The sequence below is a fragment of the Drosophila arizonae genome, chromosome X, assembly GCF_054131065.1.
Source record: "Drosophila arizonae isolate 15081-1271.41 chromosome X, UAZ_ARI_1.0, whole genome shotgun sequence".
In the NCBI taxonomy this organism is placed as follows: Eukaryota; Metazoa; Arthropoda; class Insecta; order Diptera; family Drosophilidae; genus Drosophila; species Drosophila arizonae.
In genome coordinates this window covers 6,768,648-6,794,630 of record NC_142927.1, presented here as the reverse complement: position 1 = coordinate 6,794,630, position 25,983 = coordinate 6,768,648, and the positions used below count along the sequence as shown (strand labels likewise).

The window sequence follows — 25,983 nt, the reverse complement described above, 5'->3', positions numbered from 1 at the left end:
CTCAGTCTCTCTCTCTCTCTCTCTCTCTCTCTCTCTCTTTGGCTTTCCTTCTCTCCTTCTCCCTCACCCCTTACTTCGTCCGTCTCTGTTGCGCTTGCTCAGCTTATGCAAGTTTGTTTGTCTATAGATTTATGCTGAATTTGCGCAGCATATATAAGCACAAATTTTTGGCATACCATCACCATACGCCCGACACCCGCCCACGCCCACCAGCGCCCACCAGCGCCATCAATTCGGCAAGCAAAAGCCAAACATTAAATCACTTTAAATGCCAGCCCAAGCCTGGACAAATAGCACCAAGCAGCGCCTTCTGGCCAGCGACTGCGGTCGGCGTGGCGCTAAGAACTTGCAAAACAACAACAACAACAACAGCAACACCCTGTGCCACAGCTACCCTACAACCATACTGTACCACCCTATCCCAGTGTGTGTGTGTCCTTCGCTTGATTTGTGTGTGGCTCGTATACGCTACGTTTCCATAATAATAATAAGCAGCTCCTGCTGCTTCTTGACACGACTTTAATACCCTGTAACAGTTGCAATGCGAACATCTCCTTCAAAGTAAACAACTTTCCTGTAGCTCAACAACTTTTCCAAACAACTTTGCTTTTCTTGACTTTCATAATATAAAATTGTTAACTGGAATTTGACGCCTTCAACTCATGACTCAATAGACTGCGTTAAGACGCTAACAATTTGAAAAGCATTGAGCAAAAGTTAAGAGTTCCACAATAGCTATGAAAAGTTGGCAAGTAGAGCTCATAGATATGTATTTATATCTATGCTCTATGGGTAAAAAGACCGAATTTTTGGCATTAATTGTCCCTGAAGTGATAGAAGCTTGAAATTTTGTATACATATTAATATGAATTTTTTATAATTTCGTTTTTTTTTTATTTTTATAGAGCCACGCCCCCACCTCTTTCGCTTATAGCGTCCATCCGGTTATTGCAACGAAAATTCTAGTCCCAGACTAGCTTTTACCGTGAATATTATTTTAGTTAACTTTGAAGAGTCATATCTATAGGGTGTATGTGTAATACATTCCCTATACTACATCGAACTTGAATATTCCAAAGATTTATGTTCTCATGTAACTACTCACTCATATACCTGTCTGCTCTTGTACCTATAGCATAAGCAAAAAATTAGATTTTAAGGCTCTATAGTATATAAATATATGTAAGCATAATAATATCAAAAATTCATATTAATTTTTACTTAAGTAAAACTCTATTATACATCATTTCTATTATAAAGTATAAAAATCTGTAGTAAAACTTAAACATATGAAACTTCTTTTAAACTGTAATATAATACCTAAAAATAAAAAAATCTTTCGCCCATAACTTAGGTGAATGCTTTAATGACCTAAAATATCTAAGAAGAGCAATCAAATCAAAGTATTTCAAACTATTTAACATCCTAGTTTTATTATAGAGATTAGAAAGATTTGAAACTTCTACAATATTCAAGCAAGGACAAATAAATAATAAAAAAATATATATATATATTTTTATAAACAAATTTTTTATATTTATTCATTTTTTTATTTTTTTTTTTTTTAGCTTATTTGTTTGCATATGCATTTAAAGTCTTCCTTTATGTCTTATAAATATAAAAATCTAGTAAGATTAGATCCCCTCCTCCTTTCATTAGCTGTTAACTATAAATTGCCAGAAAAATAATTTTACCTAAAATATTTCAATAGAGAAACTAATAATAGATAGATATATTTATATACTTATTTAATTATAATTATATATTCAATTTTAAAATATTTATTTATTTATTTATTGTCAATTATTATTTAATTATTTTTTTTTTTTTTAATTTTTACAGGGTATATTAAGCTTTGGCAAGTATGCCAATGATGCTTTAAGTTGTTGCCTTTTGAGGATGGGCAAGGCATTTTCAAAATTTTCACGCGTTTTTCACACACACACACACACAGTGTATATATGTGTGTGTATTTGTTGTCTCTGTCTTGCACGCTTGTATGCAAATAATTGTTGAGTGCTGCTCCATTCAGTCGGCTTATAATTGTCGTTGTTGTTGTTGTTGTTTGTTGTTGTTGTTGGTTGTTGCTCGCTGCTGCTGTTGGCTGCGACTGCTGCCTGTTGGCTGTTGATGTTTGTATAGGCTGTCCGGCATTCTCAACCTAATAAGCCAAGACAGCCAACACTCGGGCAGTGGGGGCTGTGGGCTGTGGGCGAGGCTGGCAGATTGGGGTTTGGGGTTTGAGGGTTTGAGGGTTGGTGGTTGGTGGGGGGAGGTTGCTGCAGATAGAGCAGTACGTGTGGCTGTTTATGCTACGCATAAGGGGGCGGTAATTTAAACAATGAACTGCCATGCCCATTAATATTACTTTAGGCCACTCGCAAACTTTGACTTTACGTTGTTGCCCCCATCGTTGTTCTTCTTGTTGTTGTTGTTGTTGTTGTTGTTGTTTGTCTTTTGTCGCAACACGAGACGTGATGGCAAAACGTGTTAAAGCCCTGATTCTGAATACCTTATCACAATTTACAATTATCTTCTGCTTCTTCTGCCAATTCTGGCTGATGATTTGTCGTGCATTTTAATTAATATAAGCCATAAATCTTGTTTTAGAAGAATTCCAGAAAAATTCTTTACAAAATTGCATTTGCCTACAATTAGCACATAATTTGTTAAACAAATGTTGGCAAGGACTGCTCAACATAATAATAGTAGCAATGATTATAATAATAATATTAATAATAATGCTCATTAGACCCAACACTTAAAGTTTTAGATGAAACCTTAATCCCAATTCTGACAACGGTTTTTTTTTTAGCTTTTTCTTTTTTTTTTTTTGGAAACAGAAAACCAGGCCAACGAAGCCAAATAGTGCAAAGCAAATGTTTTTTATTAGGTGGCAGCTGTAGCTGCCGCTACTGGCTGGCAGGGGGCGCCACTAATGAGGCCCTTGGGGAACATATTAAACTTGAAGGGGCAACAACAACAAATCGTAAACACGACAACAACCAACTAAATAAAACAGACAGGGTGAGAGCAGGAGGATGTGAAAGAGTAGGAGAGAGAGGGAGAGAAGGAGAGAGAATGAGAGAGAGTGAGGAGCAGAGGCGTAAAAATCGAGTATTTCACAGATTTGCCAGCTCACATATGTTGTTGTCCTGCTGTTATTGTTGTCGTTGTTGTTGTTGCTGTCCTGCTGCTGTTGTCAACGTTTGTTGTCGCTGCTCGCCTTGGCACTCTCTAATGCAAAACGGCAACTTTTCCGGTGCCAAACAACGCACAACAACTTTTTAATTTAAGGCATCAGAAGAAAACAGGCGGCAGAAGCAACAGAAACAAGAAGAAGAAAATAATGAAATAAAAGTGGAAAAAATACAGAGCGAGCGAGAAGGACGAGCAAGGCTGAAGGAGGAACAGTCATCGAGAGAGGACAAATCACGACGACCCCTAAAAACAAACTTTGCCACGCATTCAACTCAACTGACTCACGAAATTAAAGCAATAATAACTTTGTTGAAACAAACAAAAAAGAAGAAGAGGAACAAGAAATAAAGAAAAGTAAAGTAAGAAAAGTAAATGTATTGAAAGTGGGCATAAGCGATTGCCGAATACGCGTTCGAAATCGAGGCCTAAAAGCGTTAAGGAAGCCATTTAGAGAGATTTATCGATTTATTGGTTTATCGAATTATGAATGGACTAAGCTGAACATCAAAATATGGTCACTCTAAGCTGTAAATTCCAATATCACGTTTGTGTAATAGGGCGAATTTCATATAAGAGAGGCTGAAAAGCAGTTAAAGAAAACTTATCGATTTATCGACTATAGATATATAGGTAAAATTAACTGAGAGGTTAAATAACATACATAGCTTGATATATTTTTAATAAAATTATGTAATTAATCCCTCACTAAAGTTTATCTATATATCGGTAATCGATAAATCGATTAGTCTCCTTAAATTGATGTCTTCACTCTACCTGTCAAAATACGACCACCTCAAACTCGATCAGACCCGCTTAAGGCTAGAAGCTATCAATACAATTCAGATAAAGATATTAATTTATCAGTCCATCGAATTATATACTCCTGTTAGACAAAAGCTCCTTTACGCTTAAAAAAAGATTTGCGTGAAGCTATGATAAGAGGTTGTCCAATGGTATGGATTTATGCACATATTGATCAATGGATAAACTGAACTCAAAATTGTATGACATTATATTCATATTAAATCAAAGAATTGTTATTGTATCATATTATAATAAATGACCCTATTTTATGAAAAGCTAAAACCAATATACTCTTCTGTCGCTTAGGAACAATGTATTTAGTAAGAATACAGTAAAAGAACACCTCTCTCTCTCTCTGCTTCTTGCGCCCATGAGTTTTCATGTGTTTTCCTGCCGTGTCTGTAAGTTAAAACTTCTCTGATTCCGCGTTACATTCATATACATAGAACATTCACGAAACTTAAAAAAATAAAAGGAAAGCTCATAAATTGCAATGAAACAGGCTGAAACAAAGGTATAAATCCAGCTGACATGTAGCAGAAGAAGTTGCTAGTATTGGGGAGTGAAAATTAAGGAGTAATTTTAGCTATGTATATATGTATGTACATATGTATATAATATACAAATACATGTCTATGTATGTATATCATCATGAGACCTCCTTGTATCTATAGAATGTAATACAAGTCCACGTTTCTCCTTCCTAGTGAATTTAACTACTATTTTGATAAAGTTTGCTGCACGCATTATTATAGCAATAAGAGCAAAAACAATTATTTTGATAGTTTCCATAATTGAGTTTTGTCTGAAGACATTCCATCTCAATTATGGCCAAGTACTTCTTCGGCTACAACTAGTTGCAATCAAATGTAATCAGAGCAAATATTGTTAGTACAAAGAGGGCGAGGAAGATGAAGAAGTAGAAGTAAAAGGAGAAGAAGAGCACGCAGCCCGACATGCAGGAACATGTTTGTCGTCAGGTAACGCAGTTGATTACAATTAATGGCGGCAATTTGTTGTTGTTGCTGCGCTTTATATGCGATTGTTATTAGTGGGGCGGATAATATCTGTTGTTGGGTGGAGCGAATGGAGGGAGAATGGAGGACCGTGTGTTATTGCTTAAGACAAAACTGCCGAAGAACAACAGTAGCAACAACAACAAAATGTTTTCGGCGAAAGGCAACAAATACGCTGAGCGGCATAAAAAGGCAAAAGGAAAGCTAAACCAAGCCAAGCCGAAAAGAACGAAAGTGGAAAGCAAAACGACAATGACTGGCAAAGGCATCGTAAAACGCGGCCATAAAGTAAGCGGAAAAAAAGAACGAGAAAAAAATATAAAGAAACGAAGACGCGCACAGGAAAAGATGCCGGGCTGCTTATATGTATGCAAACGTATTTGTGTGTGCGCCTGTGTGTGTGTGTGTAAAAAATGGGTGGCTAACTGAGCCTTGCCCTCAGCAGCAGCGGCTAAAAGTCTGCACGAAATGCGCTCAATTCAGAAGCAGTTGCTCAAACTTTGAGCTCAACTGAAAAGAAGAGAGAGGAACGAAACTGAGAGAGGAAGAGCGAGAGCGTAAGTGCCGCTGAGTGAGTACTTAACAGTTACAGCTGCTTGGACTCACGTACTAGCTGAGAGTGTAACGCAAGTAATAACTGTGTTTGTGCTATTCCCTACTTCCTATCAGTGACAGTGACCTAAAAGAGCACTAAAACATGATGTAAAAATGTGTTAGGTATTTTATTTGTAAGTTTAGAAATATTAATATATGCATATATTTAATATATAAAATTATATACATATGTATATGTTCAAATGAATACAATACTGTTCTAAAGGAAGGAAAGGTATATTAAGATTAAAGTTTATTTTTGAGCTTCACTATAGAGGCAAGGAAAATAAACTTCCATAAAGAAGTCAACATAAATGGTACACAGGAATTTATTTACAAAATTAATAACATACAAATAATAACTATTTATTTTTACATATATTTTCTACTGCATATAGCACTGTTCTATATTTTAATTTTTTCTTTAAATAACCAATTTATTGCAGATATGATTTAGAAAATAGACTGACATTAGATGGCGCAAATTTAAATACAATATATGTATGTATAACATTGTTGCGAGATTTTCTATTTTTAAACAATTTTGACTAAAGAATTTAGAATTTATATCCCATTTAAATATTTTTGAATATGAATTCAAATATATATATATTCGAATTAAAATTTTATTTTCTGGAAGGCTTGCATTCTTGAATATCGATCGTTAAGAATAGATGAGGTACAATGCGTTTTTCACCACTGTAACTGCGCCTTAGCGTATTCTCAAGACTGGACTCAATGCTCGCTTGCACGCCCTCTCACAGGCTGGCGCTCTCTCACGCTCTCTCTCTCTCTCTCTCTCTCTCTCTCTCTCTCTCTTTGCTTTAGGCAAACGTATTTGTGCTCAACGCAGGCGCATAGCTTGCATCGCCAGGCGGCAGCAGCGACAGCAGCAACAACAATAAAATTCAATAAAATGTTTGCCGACAGTTTTCTTTTTTTTTGTTTTTGTTTTTACTGCGTTTGCTTGCTGTAATTCGTATTTAGCTGTTGTTGTAGTTGTTGCTCAATGGACAGCAGCTGCCGGCCCCTGTGCGTATGCAATGGAATTGTTGTTGCTTGCCGCTCGAGTGGCGAAAAAAGAAAAGCAAGAACAACAAAATAAAAGACGAGAGTGTAGCTCGAAACCGTTAATAGCTGCCACGCTGCTGTTTTCGGCATCGAGGAGTTGATTTTGTTGTTGTTATATTTGGTATAATGGTATAGTGGTGTAACGGTGTAATCATGTAACGGTAACGGCAGCGGTGTAACTGTGTATACAAAGGAGGTCACTTACCTTTTGCAATAAGGAGCCGCTCTTAGCTTCGTTGTTTGTTGATGTCGTCGTTGCTGTTGTTGTTGTTGTTGTTATTGCTGCTGTTGCTGCACTGCATCGTCATCATAATAATCAGCAACATCAGCTGCTTCATTATGATCATCAGCAACAAATTCGGTTGTTGTTGTTATTAAATTTTTTGCACACCGCTTTTTATTCAAATAGATACGCTCATATATATACATATATAGATATATATTTTATTTTCATTTATTTATTTTTAATTTTTCATTTGAAACGTTAATAATTTTTTTTTTTTTTTGCAGCTTTTCGCATTTGTATTTTATTAACATTTCATAATTTCGCCCGCTCGTAATTTAAAACAGCGTTTTCTATTTTCTTTCTTTCTGGCACACGCACACGAAAAAAACAACAAAAAATAACCGAAAAAAAAACAACAAATATATGCAAAACACTTAAAAAAAAAACTAGAGCAACAACTGTGCGTTGAGCAGAATTTGCTTAAATGCTTTTATTGTGGATATATTTGAAATTTTTGGATTTTGAATTTGTGCTGAATTTTTGTTTTTAAACTTTTTCTGCAGCCAAGGCAACAAAACAACGTTAGCCGCACATGGCCTAGGACGACGCTGCGGTTGCCTGCACTGATTTTCAGAGCGGATGCTTTGAAGCCGCTGCCTCTGTCGCTGCCTCTGTCGCTGTCGCAGTCGGTGTCGCTGCCTGGCGCTGGCGCTGGTGCTGGGGCGCTGCTGACGCTGTAAGACGTTTCGTTTTGTTGTTTATTTTGTCAGCAGTGGCGGCGACTGCTGCGGCTGCTGCTGCTGGTGCTGCTGTGTGCTGCTGTAACTGGAGCTGTAACTGTGTGTGGCGCTCTGTGGCTGCGGATTTAGCTGTTGTTTTCATTGTAGTTGTAGTTGTTGCTGCGCTCAATTTGTTCTCTTTGCGCTTTTGCCTGCCCAGCTTGGCTTAGCGGCGACGTCATCAACACACCGTTAGCTGGCGCAGGCGCTCCAGCAAACTCAACTCAAACTCAACTCAGCGCCGAGAATAACTCAACTCAACTCGGTTGAGTGCAACTCAAAGCTTTAACTCACCTCGACTGTTGTTTATCAGCTACTGCTGCTGCTGCTGCTGCTGCTGCTGCTACTGCTGCTTTGTTGTTGCTGTTGCTGCGGCGTTTCCCGCTTTAACCGCTTATCGCATTGATTTCTGATAACTTTTTTACGTTTCTCTTCTTTATATTTTGTATTTGTATTTTTATTTTATTTATTTTTTTTTTTTTGTATATTTTTTAACCACGCACACAGTAAAAAAAAAGTGTAAAAAATGACAACATGAATATATGTATATTATATATACATATATATGTATTTATTTATTTATTTTTTTTTTCAATCAACGTTCACTTAGCGTAATTTATGCGCTCTTATCAGCCACTGACTAGGCCACACACACACACGCACGCACGCACGCTCACACACACACATGGGCGATAGTTTGACTGAAAATCGTTAATCGCAATCAAAATCAATCAACGATCGCGCGCGCGCGCGCTTGCCGCGCAGGGGGTGGAGGGGATTGGGTAAGCCAGGGCAGAAGGAGGAGGCTGGAGGTGCAGCAATTACACTGATCAAACGTGGGCTACGATCACTGGTGGCCGTAGCAGCGCTGAAGCGTAACGCGGCGGCAAATCGAACTGAATCAGCCACTGGTGTGGTCTCTCTGGTCAGGTCTGGTCCGGGCCGCACGAATTGGAAACTGAATTGGAAATAGAAAACCCATTGAGACAACTGAATCAGAATCACAGGCAGACACAGCATGTACAACTACATATAGAAATATGCATATGTGTGTGTGTGTGAATGTATATTCTATATGTGAACATGTGCTGGGCACACACACACACACACACATACACATACACCCGAACACGATTTTAATCACACACGCAAAATAATAAAATTGAAATGAAAAACAAAGCCGAACCGAACCGAACGGAACCGAACCGAACCGAACCGAGCGCAATGCAATAGCGGGAAACACGCAGAGCCAAAGCGACGAGCGACGACGTCGGCGTCGACGTCCGCTGCGCATCGCATCGCCCAGCAATGAATGATCAACGGTTCGCCTGCATTACAGAATGCAAATTCGTGTTCAGTTCGGTTGACTGCCAAATGCGCTGCAGCCGAGACTATTGTGGATAGAATGAGGCACCTGGATAAAAGCTTTATACGTACACATGTATGTATGTATGTATGTATGTATGCCTTTGCATGTTATTCTAATTTAGTACTCAGAATACTTTGTAACAATATCAAAGAGTCGAATAAATCAAGTTACAAATAAAATGTAGAGTATTTATTTGAGAATATGAGAATTTAATTTTGCAAAGTGAAGTAATAAGAAGTTTTGAAGGAATTCTAGAGAATTACAACTTGAACAAGCTAAGTATTCTCTGTTTACGCTTTTAAGTGTATTTTGTGGCATGAGAATTTCATTTGAGTATTTGAGCAACTTTGTGAAAAGTTTGACATTTTTTGATGATATGACAATTTCATTTGAGTATAATATTAAAAGTTCGACAACAATTTCAGAGAATTCTAGTATTTCTGTAAGATATTCCGCTGAGTGTTACTTTGAAAAAAAAAAAAAACTTGTATATGATTATTAGTGAATATTATATAAATTTATTGTGTTTTGGACTAGTTTGTCACTAAGGGCAACAGAAAACGTATTTAGTTCAACATATAGCTTTTATTTACAAATAAATAGTATATATACATACATATATATATTTATATAAAAGTATTATTTTTAATAAATTTATGTAACAACGTTTCTTTTCCATTTCCATTTCATAATATATACATTTATTGCATCAGCTCTCTCGTCTTCAATTACCAATAACTGATATACCTGCTCCATTAAGTGTAGGGCATTCGCTTGCAATTGAATTGAGATACCCTACTAAATTACATTCAAATAATCATGTTATTGGAGCTGCAATCTTGCTCTCCCATGCCCGCTCGTGCGCTCCCTACCTGCACTCCCACTCACTCACTCTCTTTCTCTTTCTCGCCCCCCATTCTCAATCTCTCCCTCTCGTCACTCCTCCCACTATTTCGCCCTTGTTGCTGGGCGCTTCGCAGATGCCGCTGCGCTCGGTTGCGATCAATCTGTTGCTCGCGCTGTTGCTTGATCACGCTCTGATATTGAGTGCATATGCCTATATATGTATGTGTGTGTGTGTGTGTGTGTGTGTGTGTGTGCTGCCTTTTAGGCAAAGGCACGCAACGATCATCAACATTCTTTATGGAATAGGCAAAACGAAATTGATCGATGCTCGCCAAAACTTGCTGTTGTTGTTGTTGTTGTTGTTGTTGTTATTATTGTTTGTTACTATTATAATTACAATTAAAGTGAAGCAACTGCGACGTTGTCACAGCAACAACAACAACAATAACAACAGCAATCACAGCTCTGACGTCGACAGCCATCAGCACTAAAATCAAACAAAAACAAACAAACCGCACGAACCGAACGAACCGAACCGTTTCGCCCGTTTCGCCCGTTTCGCCCGCTCCGCCCGGCGCTGGTCGATCCAATCGCAATGTGGAAGGGAAGACAACTGCGTCGCCGTCGCAACTCAACTGCGAACTATAACTGCGATAACGACGACGCGTCGCAACGTCGACATATGTATGTAGCTGCTGCTGCTGCTGCTGCTGCGCTGCTCTGCCACTAGCTCTGCGCGCTGCTATTGCCTTTCCCGTTAACGATTTTCGCTCTGCGCGCTATTTGGCGAAATGGGCGCCAGCGTCCGCCTGTGTCGTCATTAGCGACAGCAACGTGAGCGTCGCGACGTTGACGTCGACGTCGACTTCATTTGTTTGTTTGGCTTGTTGTTGTCGTTGTTGCTGTTGTTGGCGCTGTCGGTGCGTCTGGTTGGAGTCTTATCAGAGCCGCAGCCAAACAGCGCAAAGTTTTGCGGCTCTGATAACGGGATGGCCGTCCCCCCGGCTAGTGGAGAGAGTGAGAGATGCGATAAGAGTTGTCAGACTGCCCCAGTGGCCAATATCCCAAATATTGGCCATCGCTTGCCACCAACTAGGAACTATCGACTGTCGATAGCTGGGATTGTGTGATCGGACGATTGACTTAACGGTTATTGACTTTGCAATAACTATCGTTTATCGACTAGCAATTATTGACTATCAACTATCGACCTTGGACTTATTATTGGACGATTATTGCCAATCGATTATTGAGTATAGGCTAGAGAGAGAGTTAGAGATTGAGAGAGAGAGAGAGAGAGAGAGAGAGAGAGAGAGATTGAAACAGAAAGACTGAATGAGGTACAACGAGAGAGGGATAGAGGGAGAGAGAGACTTAGGGAGTAAAAGAGACAGGTGGAGAGTGAAAGAGCGATAGTGAAAGTAAAGTGAAAGTAAGAGAGAGTGAGATACCGATGTTAAGCATGAAATTAAGAAACAGAGATTGTGAGTAGAAGAGGGGGAGAGAGAGAGAGAATGAGAGAGAGAGAGAGAGAGAGAATATGAGCGCGAAAGAAAATTACACAAAGAGACAGACTAAAAGAGAGCAGCAAGAGGAGTTCTTAGAAAGAGAGGGGGAAGGAAGGAATTTTCGCGATGCATTGAAATGTAGGAATATGATATGAGAAAGAGAGAAGAGACAACATACACCAACAAAGAACACGAGACATTAAGTGAGCAAGAGTGAATGAGACACACACAGATAAAGTGAGAGAGACATATAATCGACTGTGGATAGAGAAGGAGCGAGGAACTGAACGTAAATGTAAATAGGAATTACAATTAGATTGCAAAATAATGCAAGAGCGAGACAGGCAGCTTTTCACTCATTCCCGTACATCTCATTGCGCTCTGAAGCAATATTGTTTCGGTTTTCAGTTTTTGGTTTTTGGTCTTCTATATCGCAGTGCCAACAGCTGCTGCAAATTCAAAGAGTTTCGCCTAGTGTGAATCTTTGATTTGCAATGGAATTTGTCGCCATAATGGAGGTGGTTAGGAGGACGGTGAGGCAGGGGCAGGGGCAAAGCCTGAGTGGGACAGACGTGGGTGGGGCACATTTTTGTTGATATATGCATTAAAAATGGTCTGGTTGTTGTTGTTGTTATTGTTGTTGTTGTTGCTGAACTAAATGCGTCAATTAAATTTAAAAAATGAGTGAGAAATGTGTAGAAATATAGAGAAAGCGCGCAGCTAGAATATAGATATATACAGATACATAAATATATATAGATATATATTATATATATATATACGTACACCCACACCTGAGTGTCACTGTGTGTGTGTGCAGAAATTATTAATAAATTATGATTTTGGATGACACTATAAATCGCACGAAAATTTTCTCTTTGTGCGGGTGCGGGTGTGTGTGTGTGTGTGTATGTGTGTGTTTCTGATGCTAATCAACAACGCGTTGAGCGATTTAAAGCAGCAACTAAAACAACAAGTGAGCGTGCTCTAGGCGAAACCGCTCGACTACGAGATTCTCTAAGCCCTTCGCACAAAATTCCAAAATTACCACCAACACAAGCACATAAAAAAAATCAAAATTGTATAAAATACACATAAATTGGTATGCAAAATTTGGAGACTCCAGCACTAAAGATGTAGAAGATATAATATGATAACTGACTTTCGAAAGGGGCTTTCCCCGAGATTACAGAAACTAAAATAGTTATAAATTTTTTTTCACAAACTCTATACGTGTGTGCTCTACATGGGTCAACAATTCAAGTTTCTGGCTCTTAGAGTTTCTGAGATCGGCACACACGGACAGACAGACTAACAGACCTTGAGACAGGCGGCCAGGGCTGTATCGACTCAGTTTTTCGCTCTGATCAGGAATATATGCCCTTTATAGAGTACGCCCTGACTCCGACTATGTATGACATACATGATCACAGAACCATTATGCCCTGCTTTGCACGTTTTCAATGGGCTTAGGGTAAAGCAACAACAACAACAACAACAACAGGTTGAGCCATTGAAACGATCATGGCAAATTCAATATGAGGCACTCAATTCTATCTATGCATCCATATAATCATTGCCATCTATGCATAACCAAACAAGCATGCATATACATATATACGCATGTGTGCTGTGTGTGTGTGTGTTATAAGTAACCCATCTGTATAAAACACTAGTGTTGTTTGCGCTATTTTTGAAATCTTTAATTTAATTTATTCCTCAAATTTTTTGTAGATTTTTATTAGCTTCTTTAACGACATTTCGCTGCTTTTGGCAGCCATTCGCTCCACTGTGCCCCCCACCACCCCCACGAGCACCAGGAAGCCAGCCAAGCCAGCCAGGCCCAATCGCAGCTGAAAACGAAAACGAAAACGAAAGCAAAGCGAACCCATCCCAATGACCAGATCCAATAGCCAGCCCCATTTCCACCAGAGTCCATCATCGGATGGTTGTCCGGACTGGGGGCTACGGTTACGTGGGGTTCATTAAGAATTTTTAGTTTTTAATTGACAAACGAATGCGAGAAAATAAATTAATAAATAAATTGAAGGCAACAACAACTTAAGAAATTGCCAGCGAATAGACATCAGAAATATATATATATATATATGTATATATATATATGGATAAATATATATATATGTATTTATTTTCGATATTCGAATCTTTGAAATGCGCCAAAAAGATGTCAGGGGCTAGAAATTGGAATGCGAAAGCAATGTTGACAGCGAGTCCAACTATTAACGGATCCAAATCTGTGTATGTCTATGGCTATGTGTGTGTGTGTGTGTGTGTGTGTGTGTGTGTGGGCCGTGCAAATTGTTGGCCAAGAATATGGCAAGGTGAGGCGAAAGCTGAGCGAACGCTCTATATGAAAGTTACATCAAAAGATATTAGAGAACTTATCGGAGCATTAAGTATCCCCATTACTCCATACGCACGAATGATGAACTAAAGATACCCAGCAATGCCCAATGGTGCATATGAAGTGGAGCAATAAGCTTAGGATTTCTGCTAAGAGTAATATCATTTGGCATAATTATTAGCCATTATTAATTAGGGATGGGTCAGAGTTGCGCCGTTATTTATAATTTAATAGATCGTTACAAGAGTTTTTCATAAATTGGAATATTAACTACACTAATGCATATTATTTATTATTTATTGCTCATTATTAATTAACTATACTTAGTATTTATTACGTACTACTCATTATTCATTACTCAAAATATATTACTCATAACTCATTAGTCTTCACTCATTACCCATTATTCATTGCTCATTGCTTATTATTCATTACTTATTACTTATTACTCATTATTCGTTATTCACTACTAATCATTCATTACTCATAATTTATTACTCATTATTCATTACGCATTGCTCATTATTGATTACTATTACTGATTACTCATTACTTTTCATTCATTTCCAATTATTCATTGCTCATTGCTCATTACTGATTACTCATTGCTTTTTATTCATTACCCATTATTCATTGCTCATTGCTCATTATTCACTACTCATTATTCATTACGCATTGCTCAAATAATGTTTTTTTTTTACGCATTACTGATTACTCATTTCTCTTCACTGATTACCCATTATTCATTGCTCATCACTCATTTAATATTATTCATTATTCATTGCCTATTGCTCGTTATTCATTGCGCATTATGTATTACTCAATATTACTTACAAAAATTACTATTTCTATTTTCTGATTCGAACATGGTTTCTATAAAATAATACGATTTCAGGGTTGGTATTTTTTCCCCAAGGTCCTTTTGTTTATTAACATACAGCTTTTCAGGCTAACTGAATTTTCGAAATTATTTAGCAACTTTAGGTCAATGGGAACTTCATGTACTCTAATTCCTAAATTCATATTTCATAAGTGGTGGAAATGGAGTTCAAAGAAGATAATACGTATCTGAATTTTTGAAATCACTTTAATCCGCAATAAATAAACAAATTTGTGTTTTACTAACGAGGTCATACTGTACTCATGCAAACATTGGGTGTACTCATTTCCGATTCCTTCCGGTTTTATTTTGATATACATATGTATGTAAGCCCAACTCGCTTGAAGTTTCTCACTTTTCAATAGAACCGAGTGTTGCATTCACTTTCATCAAACTTGTCAAATTTTGATGTGTTTATCCAATAATTACGTATGTATATGTATGCTGTGAAAACGATCTAGGTAAACTAGTCAACAACAAGAGTTATCTAGAGTTTCGTGGCTCATTTTCCGGTCGCTCAAGAGCAGAATCAAGGGCAACTCGGGCCGCGTCACGTCACGATTCCATAAGTCATCCGATCGCTTGGCTTTATTTGTCGGTTTAATTTAATTGAGTTTATGCTTCCCACTTGGCTCTGATATTCTCTATAGATATGGGTATATGCAAATGTATGTATGTATGTATGTCTGTTTTTTTTTTTTTTTTTTTTTTTTTTTTTGACAAGGTGCAGAATTTTATTAGCACCACGCCGTCAAATGAACGAATCTTGTTTATTAGCATGGAATGTAAATAATCCAAATACAATGTTAACAGTCTCTAAGAATCTTGGCTAACTGGCAAATAGAGCAAAAGAACGGGGAACTTAGACGGGCTAGGCGCAACAGTTAGTCCAGTCAACGCCTCCCGCCTCCATCCTCAGGGCAGTGTAAACTGGCTGGGCTGCGGGCTAAGGGGTTTAAAGGGCTTAAAGGGTTTGCTGCAGCACACCACAAGAGCTTAACTGTCGGTCTGCCCCCATTGCTCAGTCTGTGTGTGTGTGCGTGTGTGTGTTTGCGTGTGTGTGTTTGTTGCCTTGTTACCTACATTTGATTTGGCTAATATTTAATGGCTGTTGCTTGTTTTTATGCACATTATTTGTTTGTGGTAGAAGCGCGAACACACGCACGTTCCACAACAACGCTGCGATAATAACGGTAACGGCATGTAAACAGTACGACGCGTCACTTACAATACGAAACGGAATGGAAGTGGAACCGAAACCGTAACTGAAACCCAAACCGAGCAACGAGCGCACAGCAAGCGCTTAAATGTTTACCGTTCTCGCTGTCGGCACTGCCGCTGCCGCCGCTGCTGCTGCTGCTGTTGCTGTTGCTGCTGCTGTTGCTATTGCTATTGCTGTCGCTGTCGTTGCTGTTGCTGCTGACGACGCGCCATACGATTCGTCCTGCCCGACGACGTGCGTGCTAATAAAACGCCGACGATGTCGAGGCGGCCAGGTTGCTGCCTGGCTGCTAGCGCTGTCTGCTGCCGCGGCTGCCGCGGCTGCTGCTCGCTTTCAAGCGAGCCCCCAACAATTGAGTGAGATCTCAAGCGAATTGAGTTGAGTTCAAATTGAGTTGAATTCGAGTTGAGTTGAGTTTAGCTATGGCCATTGAGTTGCGCTCAACAGCGTGTTTATTGCGCTCTCTCTCTCTCTCTCTCTCTCTCTCTCTCTCCCTCTCTCGCTCTCTCTATTTTCATGCACACGCACACAGGCGCACGCACGCACATGCATTCGCATACTCGGCGCACACAAACACACGGACACGCACACAACTACACGTACGCCAACCTTCGCTGGCTAGCGGTCAAATACAGTTATGCGGCTTATTCACTATTATTATTTGCATGGGATTGTAGTGTCGGTGGCGCTCTGCGACTTTGCCTCGTCGAAGAAGAGCTTCAGCAGATCGGGCTTCAGCAGCTGATCGCCATCCAAACGCTCCGAGTTGTTCCAGCGCAGCAGTGCCGGTATAACGGTCAGATTGAACGGCGGCAGGCGAAATTTGTTGGCCGGCGATTTGTCCTTCCAGGCGGCGCGATCTCCCACGTTCACCGTGTAGATCAAGGAATTTGGATGCGAATATTCACGGAATGCCGTCTCCACCAGATCCTCAACTGGCGACGGAAAAACGCATTTAATTAAAAACACAATTCGTATATTCCATATTGGAGGCACTCACCTGCCACACAGTCGGGACACCAGCTGCGACCCGTGCTGTCCTTCTCGCCAAAGAAATACATATAGATGAGGCAGTTGTTCTTGGCGTGCACCTTCAGTGCATCCTCCAGCTGCTTGAAGCCCGTTATTGGCACGTATTGCGGCATCGTGCTGCTTTGCTGTTGCTACTCACTTACTTACTGATTGGGATTGTACGATAAGATTTCTTTGTTTCTGATTAGCTTGGCTGTTCTTTTAACGTTTTCTTTTTTACAGCCACCTAAATTGGTCTCATTTGCCAGCAACAACAACAAAAACAATAACAATGGAGACACTCAGCAGTGCCGGCAATTTATTGTTTTCCGTTGTGCGGTCACACATACATACTAGCGTTATTTTGGTATCTTTTTTCGGGATTTTCTGCTGTGCACTTAATACTGCATGTGAGCCTCTTTGCAATGGTTGGCAACGTACATTGTGCAAGACATTGCGCGCCAAGTTCAAAAGGTCTACAATTATTTTATTTTGAGATTATTTACGAAAATTTTCATGACACGAACTAATGAAATAAATTGTATGGAATTATTAAATATAGATTTGTTTTTTAATTTTATTTTTAGGTAGGCGTAGTTTTATATCGGTATTGGTATATTTTATCGTAGATATGTTTTTTTTACCAATGTTTTTTATGTCAACATTCTTTTATTTTTTTTTATTTTATGTTTTTTTTTTGCAAGCTCCCCTTTCCTGCCTTCTCTTTTGCACTCACGTAGCTAACGCCCTTCTGTGCGCTTCTCAACCTAACATTGCTTAATCATGGAACTTCTGAAATTTTAGATTATTCTCCTATATGCTTGCGTTCTCTTTCGCACTCTCATAGCGAACGCCTTTCTATGCGCTTCTGCGTAACCTTGAGCAGCTTATAAGATTTGTTCATTCGCTCGCTCATCAATGAAAACCGAAACATTTCTAGAGTTTCGCAGATTCTGGGTATTATGCAACGCAGCTTTCGATCGCCCTGACCCAAAAAGCCCCACAAAGCTGTCAACGCAGCTGCCAAACTTGAACTTCACAGAGCTCGGGGCAAAGAAAAGTGCAAACGTCGTCAAATCGAGTTCCATAAAATGCGAGAGCGAATGACCAAAAGTAAACAGAACTCAACTGAGATTCAAAGATGGGTGAGTACAGTGGGTATTGTTATAGGATTTTACTCAGTTCAATATTCTCCTATCTCCTTTGTCCTTTGTCCCTTGCCCTTTGCAGTTAGTGATCAGGGTTTAAGGAGGACGCTGCTGCTGTTGGCGCTGACGTTTCTGGTGGGGCAGCAGCTGGTGGGTGCCAGCAAGATCGCCTACAAGAAGCCGTTGTACGGCAAGATGAGCCACTTCAAGGATCGACGAGTCAAGCAGCGCACGACGAGCAGCCCGACCACGCAGGGCACCACGCAGGAGGCGGATTGGCCAGCGCCCGTTGAGTTCATCATCAATAGCAGCACAGCCAAGGCGTTGCCCCAGGAGGAGCAGCTGGAGAGCAGCACGGGCAGCAGCAGCACCATTGCCCACCCCTCCTCCACCTCAACTGCCGCCTCCATCATCGGCAGCAGCACGCCCCATCCAGAGCAGGAGGAGCTGGAGCAAGAGGATCTGCAGCAGGAGCCTGAGCTGGGCAGCAGCACGCCCGGCAGCCTCGACAACACGCTGCCCTCGCCGCCAACGCCAGCTGGAGCAGATCCGCAGCAGCCGGTGCCCTGCACCTGCGGCGTCTTTCTCACCTCGCAGATCAAGAACGGGCTGCCGGAGACGCCGCTCATCCACAACGAAATGGATCGCATGTATCCGTGCAATGCCATCGGACGCAAGCAGTGCCAAACCAAGTGCCTCGAGACGGTGAGTTGCAACAGCTGAGCACAAAGCATAGTCAAGTGTTAACGCCATGTCTCTCTCTCCCTCGGTGTCTCTCCCGCGCAGATCGTACAGCATCTGCCCAACTCAGCGAACATTGTGTGCTCCGCACTAGGCCACAATTGCCACAAGGAGCGTGCCTATCTGTTCATCAAGAACTGTCAGAATATCTGGGTCAATACGAATCTGCAGGCCGGGCGCGAATACTGCTGCAAAGAGGGGCAGCCCTATCGCTGTCCCTTGCTGGGCTGAGCTGATAAAACACAACAGAAAATACTGTTTTTAATAAATAATCTGTGAACAATAAAGTCTTAAATTATGCAAAAAAAAAAAAAAGTTTGACATTTTAAAATACTTCTATCGATAGTTGGCGCCAGTTGCCTGCTTTCAGCGATAGTTGCTGGCAAAAATAAATTTTGGAAAAATACCTCAAACGGAAGTTGGCGCCAATTGCTTGTTTTTCCATACATCGCTTTTAGTAGTCTGCGCTATTTGGCGGCATTGTGGAACTTATCTGCTTAATATTATACGTCATAAAATAATATATTCTACATTATTTTCTTTCCTTTTGAATGTTTTATTATAGCTACAAATATCGTTACCTAGGTTTGAAAAATCATCTAATCGATAGCTTCTGTTGAATTTCTATCGATATTTGGTATTTGGTATTTTTCTAAATTTACCATCAGCAAACTGTCAAGTATAAAGTCGTTTGCAAAGCCTACTTTTATTCATGAAATTGAATTATAGAAGTGAAAATTAAATACATTTTTTATAAATCAAAGTAGGCGTTGATAAAATTTTTGCCTATATAAGGCCGCTCCGGGGCCGGTTGAAGTCAGTCCAGAATAGTGTCTGGAAGCTGAAACAGCTTTGAATTTATTTAGAAAAAAACTATAGTAAAAGTTAAAATTGTTAAAATTTTTTTTGTGTGTGAATTTTTTTGGTGTTATTTTTTTTATATTTTTTTTATTTTTTTTTATTTTTTTTTTATTTTTGTTTTTCATTAGAAATTTTATGTTTTTTGGCAATTCAGTACAAATGAATTCAAATTCACTTTTGGGCTTTGCTTCTCATTTCGTTCGTGTTTATCGTGCGGTTTTTTTTTGCTGCTCTGCTTAAACCGCCTGGGCACACTCAGCCGAACCAACAAGATTTTTGTTAAGGTGAATTGCACTAAATTTCGCGTTTTGCTATTTAATTAACGTTTTTTTTTTATTTTATTTTATTTTTTTTTTTTTTTTTTTTGTGCTCAGCATTTTGTAATATAACTCCTGCAAAATGGTTTGCGTGCCCTGCTTCATCGTCCCGCTGCTGCTCTACATCTGGCACAAATTCGTCCAGCCAATTCTGCTGCGCTACTGGAATCCCTGGGAGAAGAAAGATGCGGAGGGCAACGTAATCAAGGCCGGGCCAGAGTTCCCGTTCGAGTGCAAAGGCGGCGTCTGCCCCTTCGTACCCGGCGGCACGAAGCAGGAGCAAAATGCGAACGGAGATCGAATTGCAGGCGGAGCTGAAACAGGAGCTACAACAGAAACAACAACAGCAACAGCAACTACAACAACGGCAACAACAGCAGCCACAACAACAAAATTGGAGCAAACGCCGTCTAGCACCCAGATCGAATCCAAGAAAAACATATAAGTTCCGATATATGCGTTTCTGATTCGTTCAACGGTATTGCTACTTTTTTTTATTTTTTGTTTTTGCTTTTTTTTTTTTTGCTTGCTTTGCTTTGCGTGCCTATACTGTGTATATAAGCATGCAACGAATATGAACATATGATTACACACTGATGGCACACATATTGAGCACGGTGCTCATTCCACATGAAGACTCAAATCGGAACACAATTTGGATTCAGTCGCTGGAACCTGATATACATACATATAGACGAACATGTTGAACTTAATGATTAACCAAGGAACACACTATTGATTCAGACAAGCTGGTATATATATATATATATATATTTAAGGAATTTAAGGATTCAACACACGGAACACACACTTTTAATTGAGCGCTCCTCATATATGATGGTTGAACTGGTACATGATATATATATAAAACTTAAGGATTCAACACGGAATATACACTTTTGATTCTATCGCCGTTGGAAACTGATTTATATACAGACGATCATGTTGAACTTAATGATTCAACACGGAATACACATTTGATTCAGACACGCTGGTACATGATATATATTGATTGATTCATTTAGGGATTCCGCACGGAATATACACTTTTGATTTAGATGCTGCAATCTAACTTATATAGACGAACATATAGGATTTAAGAAACACACATTTTTGGATTCATAAGCTGGAACTCAAATGTATTCTAACGAATTGATATATATATAGAAGTACATACATATATAGTGCCCACTAAATACACACTACATATATAATAAGCGTTACAATTGTGCAAATTGATTGATTGATTGTTACTTGAACTGAAATTTAAACACTAAAACGACAAACACTTGATTAACTTGTAGCACTTTAACTACAACACACTTGAATTTGTTACGCTGCGATTTCAACTTCACACAAAATAAAATGTAATAATACACAAAATAAAATGTCAAATACACACAGAAATAATTTAAGTGTATTTATTAATTAGACTATTCCATAGGCTAATACAAGAGTTGATAGCTAAAACCAAATAATTAGCTAGTATATATGTAAGTGCATTCTATTAAATTTGGAAAAGCAAAATCTATTTTTATATAATTTTTTTATTTTTTATTTTGTTCCATTTTGATCTGTGCTCTTAGATTTTTAGTATGCTATATTATGATGTGCTCTGCATTCGCTTTTACTTTAACTTTAACCACATTCTGGTCTAGAGGACACTTGGATGAGAAGTCTCATGGTAGCGAAATATATGAAATATATATAACTAAAACCTCTTTGTAAAATTTCTTACTCTTTTATTAAATAAAGCCAAATGTTATGTGCTGAATTAAAAAATATATTTTTTTTAAGATAAACATAGACCAGCCTCTAATAAAATGAGTTTTATATACATAGATATGATTTTTTTGTTTTTTATTTAGAGTACACATGTCAAGTTATCCGCAAAAAAAAAAAAAAAAAAAAAAAAAAAAAAAAAAAAAACTAATAATAATAATAAACAAAAAAATAAATGATACTAAGGTCTGACGTGGCCGAAGTTAATATGAACTAAGCAGGCGAGCATTTTTCTTTCAAGTTTCACAGATCTGACGTGGCCGACTAAATAAATAAATTTTACTAAATTTTTATTATTTTCATTTCGTTTTTTATATATTTCTTAAATGAAAAATTTAAAAGACAACACTTTTGTATACCGTAAATTGATTGCAAAAAAAGTGTCTCATAAAATTTAATAAATAAATATACATTTTTGTGCGTCCTAATATTTTTCTACAAATGGAATTTCTACTAAGAATAGTTAAATTTAGTTTGACACGGAAAAATAAAATAGGAAAATATCCGCAATATATAATGTTATATCATAAACTATGCCATATTTAAGACCAGATAGCTGAATTTTTACGAAAAATTACTAGATTATGGAATGTTGTATAAGCTTCTCGATTCCTAGCCCATTTAGGCATCTGTGTCCAAAGTTCATATTCGGTCGAGAAAGAGTTTAAATCTAATTGTAATTACATTTTCTATATGCATATGTAGTCATATATTAGACGCTGAATTCATGTCCCAGTCTGTATTTATTTAGGGCTAAGCAAGTATGAGTGCTCTAGACGAGGCTGCTCAACTAGGAGATGCCCTAAACCCTGCATTGAGCTGAGATTCCAATCGTGCCACGCCTTTAAAAAGGCCCTATATTGAAATAACATTTCCACTGGGCTCGGCTATAACAAGATAGTATTCAAGCTCCGATATCAGAAAACCTTTCCATCGATTCTTGAGCAGACCTCGCATATTTTATGGATTCGAAGATTTCTCATAGTGCTCCTGGTTTTTCAGCTTGACTTAGAGCTACCAAAGATTACTGCATAGAGTCTCTAAGTCTCTTCATATTATTATTATATTAAATTATAGAATCAATAAATAAAATACCATTCCATTTGTTTTTTAAAATAATTATTTTATATTTATTATGTCAAAAAAATTAGCATTTGCATTCGCATTTGCATTTTGCATGTTTCGTTCGCTGGACAACAAAAAATTGTACAATTTACACATTAAAATTAAGAAATAATAGCGCAGCAAAACTAGAAAAAAAAAATTAAAAAAAAAAACATAAAATAAAATAATTTTAATACAGATGAAAATGTGATTTGAGTTGAGTTGACAGAAACAAAACATTAAAAAAAAAATTTTAATTGTGGCATATTTTTGAAAAATATTTCAATATTTCACTCGCTGCTCGTTAAAGTTTTCATTTCATTTAATTCTTTATTATAATTTTTTGTTTACCTAAACTCTAAAAATATAAAAAAAAAACTTGGCGCATTTTATAGTTTATCAGATATATATATATATATATATAAATTATACATATATATCTAAATATAGTTTGTTTAGGCGAAAATGTTGTAATTTGTTGCGTCGTCAACTTAATTGAAACAATTATGAGAATCTTTTTACAATTTAAACTTAAGATTAGGATTTATATGTAGCATTACATAGAAAATGTGTGTGTGTTGATTATCAAAAAATGTAGATATATATATTTATATATATATATATATATATAGATAAATGTATGATATAGGCTTTGCAGAATGTTTCGTTCGTATTGTTGTCTATATATAGCTAACAATCTTGTTTTGATATAAGCACTTCAGTTGCAAAAAGTTTTCCTTTTTTTTTGTTTTTAAACTTAATAATTAAACGTAGTCGATGCTAATAACTATTAAACTATTCATTATTTTATGTCTTTTTTTTTATCGTATTTTCGTTTGTTTTTCTCTTTCGTTCTCAATGCTTAAAAGCGTTTGCCGCTTATACAAATACAATTACAAAATACAAAATACAATTGAATGCATAAAAAATAATTTGCGCTAATTTAAATTGTTTACTGGAAGCAGCGACGTTTGCAAATAAATATTATTAAGATATATATCTATATATATATATTTATATATTTGTATATATAATAAATTTTAACTTGGATTCTATTACGACTTTAGCTGACAAAAAAAAAAAAATTGTTTAATAAAACTTTTGCAAACTTGGCTTAAATGCTAAAATATCTAATAATATGTATTTATATATATGTATCAATGTATATCCCATATGTGCACACACATATAGATACATATATATGCATTCAATGATTTCAACGCGCACTGTACAACAAACATTAAAATTAAACATTTAAATTACTACAATAATAATTATGATTTTTTTTTTTCGTTTCATTTCTGATTTTAAATTAAAGCTTAGTTTCTAAGTAAAAAAAAAAATTGTTCATAGAATTAGAGGTGAGGAGCAGGTGCTCGGGTTGCGGGTTAGGTTGAATAGTCCAAAAGGTCTTCGGCCCCGCTGGCTGCTGCTGGCTGCCGGCTGCCACACGAGTTCTGGGCCCCTTCCCGTTGCCTGGCGCACTTTGAGTGGCCACGCCCACGTCCGCCTTTGCCTTCTAGGTGCGCTTATGTCAAATGTAAATGGCCTCGGAGCCCTTGTTGGCCTGATGGCCGCCAGAGATGTACAAATTGTTGGCCGCCGGCGACTGCACGCCCTCGGACCAATCCGAATTGCTGCGCGGCGATGAGGACGACCAATGGCCGGGTGATTCGGGCGACGGTGTCGGATAGCTGTCCAGCGTCTGCACCAGATGCTGCGGCGTATGGCCGCCCGAATGCTGGCTCGGCGGCGTTAGGTACTGATAGAAGGCCTGATTGTGCTGCGACGAGGGCGACAACATGTTGGTCGACGGCGATGAGCCCGACATTGAACTTTGTATCGAAGGCGGATTCATTTGACCCGAGTGAAATGAGTCTGATGGGGAGAGAGAGGGAGAGACACAGAGAGGGAGATTGAGTTATGCAATTTCTGGGAGAGCTGGCATAGGGTTGCACACTTACCCGGAGATCCACAAAATCCATTCAAGTCCAAGCCGGCTGAACCGAACTCAAGGCCTCCAAGAGCTTGTTGCTGTTGTTGCTGCTGTTGCTGTTGTTGCTGCTGCTGTTGCTGCTGCTGCTGTTGTTGCTGCTGCTGCTGCTGTTGCTGCTGCTGTTGTTGCTGCTGCTGCTGTTGTTGCTGCTGCTGCTGCTGCTGTTGCTGCTGCTGCTGCTGCTGCATTTGCGGGGACAACGTTTGCATTATTGCACTGCTTTTAGCATTGTTGGAGGACTGAGGCGCCAGCATGATGCCCATATCGCTGCCCGTTGGCGAAATGATGCCCAGACTGACGGGCGAGCCGTTGCCATTGCCGCCACCGAGCAGGCTGTTCAGATTGCTGCCGAACTGCTTCTGCTGTGTGGCATGCCGCATCGCCTGTATGTGCGTGGGCGATGTGGGCAAACTGGGCCGCGACTTGGCCGGCGAGGGAGAGCCTACAGCAGGAGAAGAAGAGTCAGTACCCAGTTGCTCCATCCATCCATTAACGTCTGTCCACTTACCCAGATAGGCGTGCGGCGATAGAGCCAGACTGCTCTGCACCGAGTGCGGCGGCGATTGGTTCGAATAGGGCGGACTGAGACCCTGCTCGTGGCCACCGTTGGGCATCCCATTGCCCAGGCCGCAGAGGGTGTTCGTGCTGCGTCCGCCGCTCAGACCCAGCGCCTGGCTATTCAGCATCTCCTGCTGAAATGGCGAGCCCATCGAATAGCCGTACGTGTCCAGCTTGATCATGTCCAGGCTGTTCGCTGGCAGCGACTGCATCGACTGGGCGTTCTGTAACAGAGAAAAGGGCAAACATTAAATCTCAATAGGACTTGACGTTCTCTTTAATAACTTTTGCTTTACTTGTTCGATTTAAATGAAACGTTCGGCATATTATCTAGACACTCGATTTTATATGTGACATTTTAGATAAAATGAAAACTCCTGCATATATGGGGGATATATGTAAGTGTACTTCAATTCATAGAAAAATTGGATGGAATCGGCACTAACTGATGGACGGACTTGGCTAGAACAGCTCAACTTGTCGTCCTATGTAATATTTTTGTATCATATATTCAAAAACACAAATTTCACAAGGAAATTCTGTAGCTCTTTTAGGTTCCCGAGGTCGATGCTCTCATACATATA

At 38.9% G+C, this 25,983-nt stretch overlaps 5 protein-coding genes and 1 long non-coding RNA gene across 10 annotated transcripts in view; 3 read left to right on the top strand and 3 right to left on the bottom strand.

Annotated features, from left to right (window-relative positions):
- The window catches only part of dnc (phosphodiesterase dunce), a 234,362-nt gene extending 226,395 nt beyond the window's left edge, over positions 1 to 7,967 (bottom strand). For 2 of the 4 annotated variants that reach the window (XM_018015210.2, XM_089475999.1), the window contains exon 1: positions 6,892 to 7,967. The gene's annotated coding sequence lies outside the window, so the exon portion shown is untranslated. The remainder of the gene's footprint in view (positions 1 to 6,891) is intronic. The other 2 variants (XM_018015209.2, XM_089475998.1) reach the window with 1 other exon arrangement.
- A 19-nt stretch (positions 7,968 to 7,986) lies between these two features.
- LOC149267836 (uncharacterized) lies at positions 7,987 to 13,496 on the top strand. Of its 2 annotated transcripts, none has more exons than XR_016271389.1 (2): positions 7,987 to 9,132; positions 13,149 to 13,496. It is a non-coding gene; the product is annotated as an uncharacterized LOC149267836 (long non-coding RNA). The 2 variants fall into 2 exon arrangements; XR_016271388.1 differs by lacking the exon at positions 7,987 to 9,132 and adding an exon at positions 11,138 to 11,947.
- Positions 13,497 to 16,291: 2,795 nt separating this feature from the next.
- LOC108618983 (thioredoxin domain-containing protein 17) lies at positions 16,292 to 17,459 on the bottom strand. The gene is made up of 2 exons (XM_018015245.2): positions 16,882 to 17,459; positions 16,292 to 16,816 (listed from the first exon to the last, which is right to left on the bottom strand). The coding sequence occupies exons 1-2, from the start codon at positions 17,024 to 17,026 to the stop codon at positions 16,539 to 16,541; spliced, it is 423 nt and encodes a 140-aa protein (XP_017870734.1). The 5' UTR covers positions 17,027 to 17,459; the 3' UTR covers positions 16,292 to 16,538.
- Positions 17,460 to 17,507: 48 nt separating this feature from the next.
- Fcp3C (Follicle cell protein 3C) lies at positions 17,508 to 19,076 on the top strand. Its single transcript, XM_018015244.2, has 3 exons — positions 17,508 to 18,037; positions 18,123 to 18,745; positions 18,827 to 19,076. Exons 1-3 carry the CDS (start codon positions 18,034 to 18,036, stop codon positions 19,010 to 19,012), a joined length of 813 nt encoding a protein of 270 aa, XP_017870733.1. The 5' UTR covers positions 17,508 to 18,033; the 3' UTR covers positions 19,013 to 19,076.
- A 521-nt stretch (positions 19,077 to 19,597) lies between these two features.
- On the top strand, positions 19,598 to 21,369 carry LOC108618984 (UPF0729 protein GD16342). Its single transcript, XM_018015246.2, has 2 exons — positions 19,598 to 19,926; positions 20,017 to 21,369. Exon 2 carries the CDS (start codon positions 20,042 to 20,044, stop codon positions 20,402 to 20,404), a length of 363 nt encoding a protein of 120 aa, XP_017870735.1. The 5' UTR covers positions 19,598 to 19,926; positions 20,017 to 20,041; the 3' UTR covers positions 20,405 to 21,369.
- A 1,474-nt stretch (positions 21,370 to 22,843) lies between these two features.
- N (neurogenic locus Notch protein) overlaps positions 22,844 to 25,983 on the bottom strand; it is a 52,808-nt gene continuing 49,668 nt past the window's right edge. The window contains exons 7-9 of the mRNA XM_089475651.1: positions 25,350 to 25,623; positions 24,810 to 25,283; positions 22,844 to 24,723 (exon numbers count right to left, since the gene is read on the bottom strand). Coding sequence (XP_089331777.1) covers positions 24,380 to 24,723; positions 24,810 to 25,283; positions 25,350 to 25,623 — 1,092 coding nt within the window. The 3' untranslated portion in view covers positions 22,844 to 24,379. The remainder of the gene's footprint in view (positions 24,724 to 24,809; positions 25,284 to 25,349; positions 25,624 to 25,983) is intronic.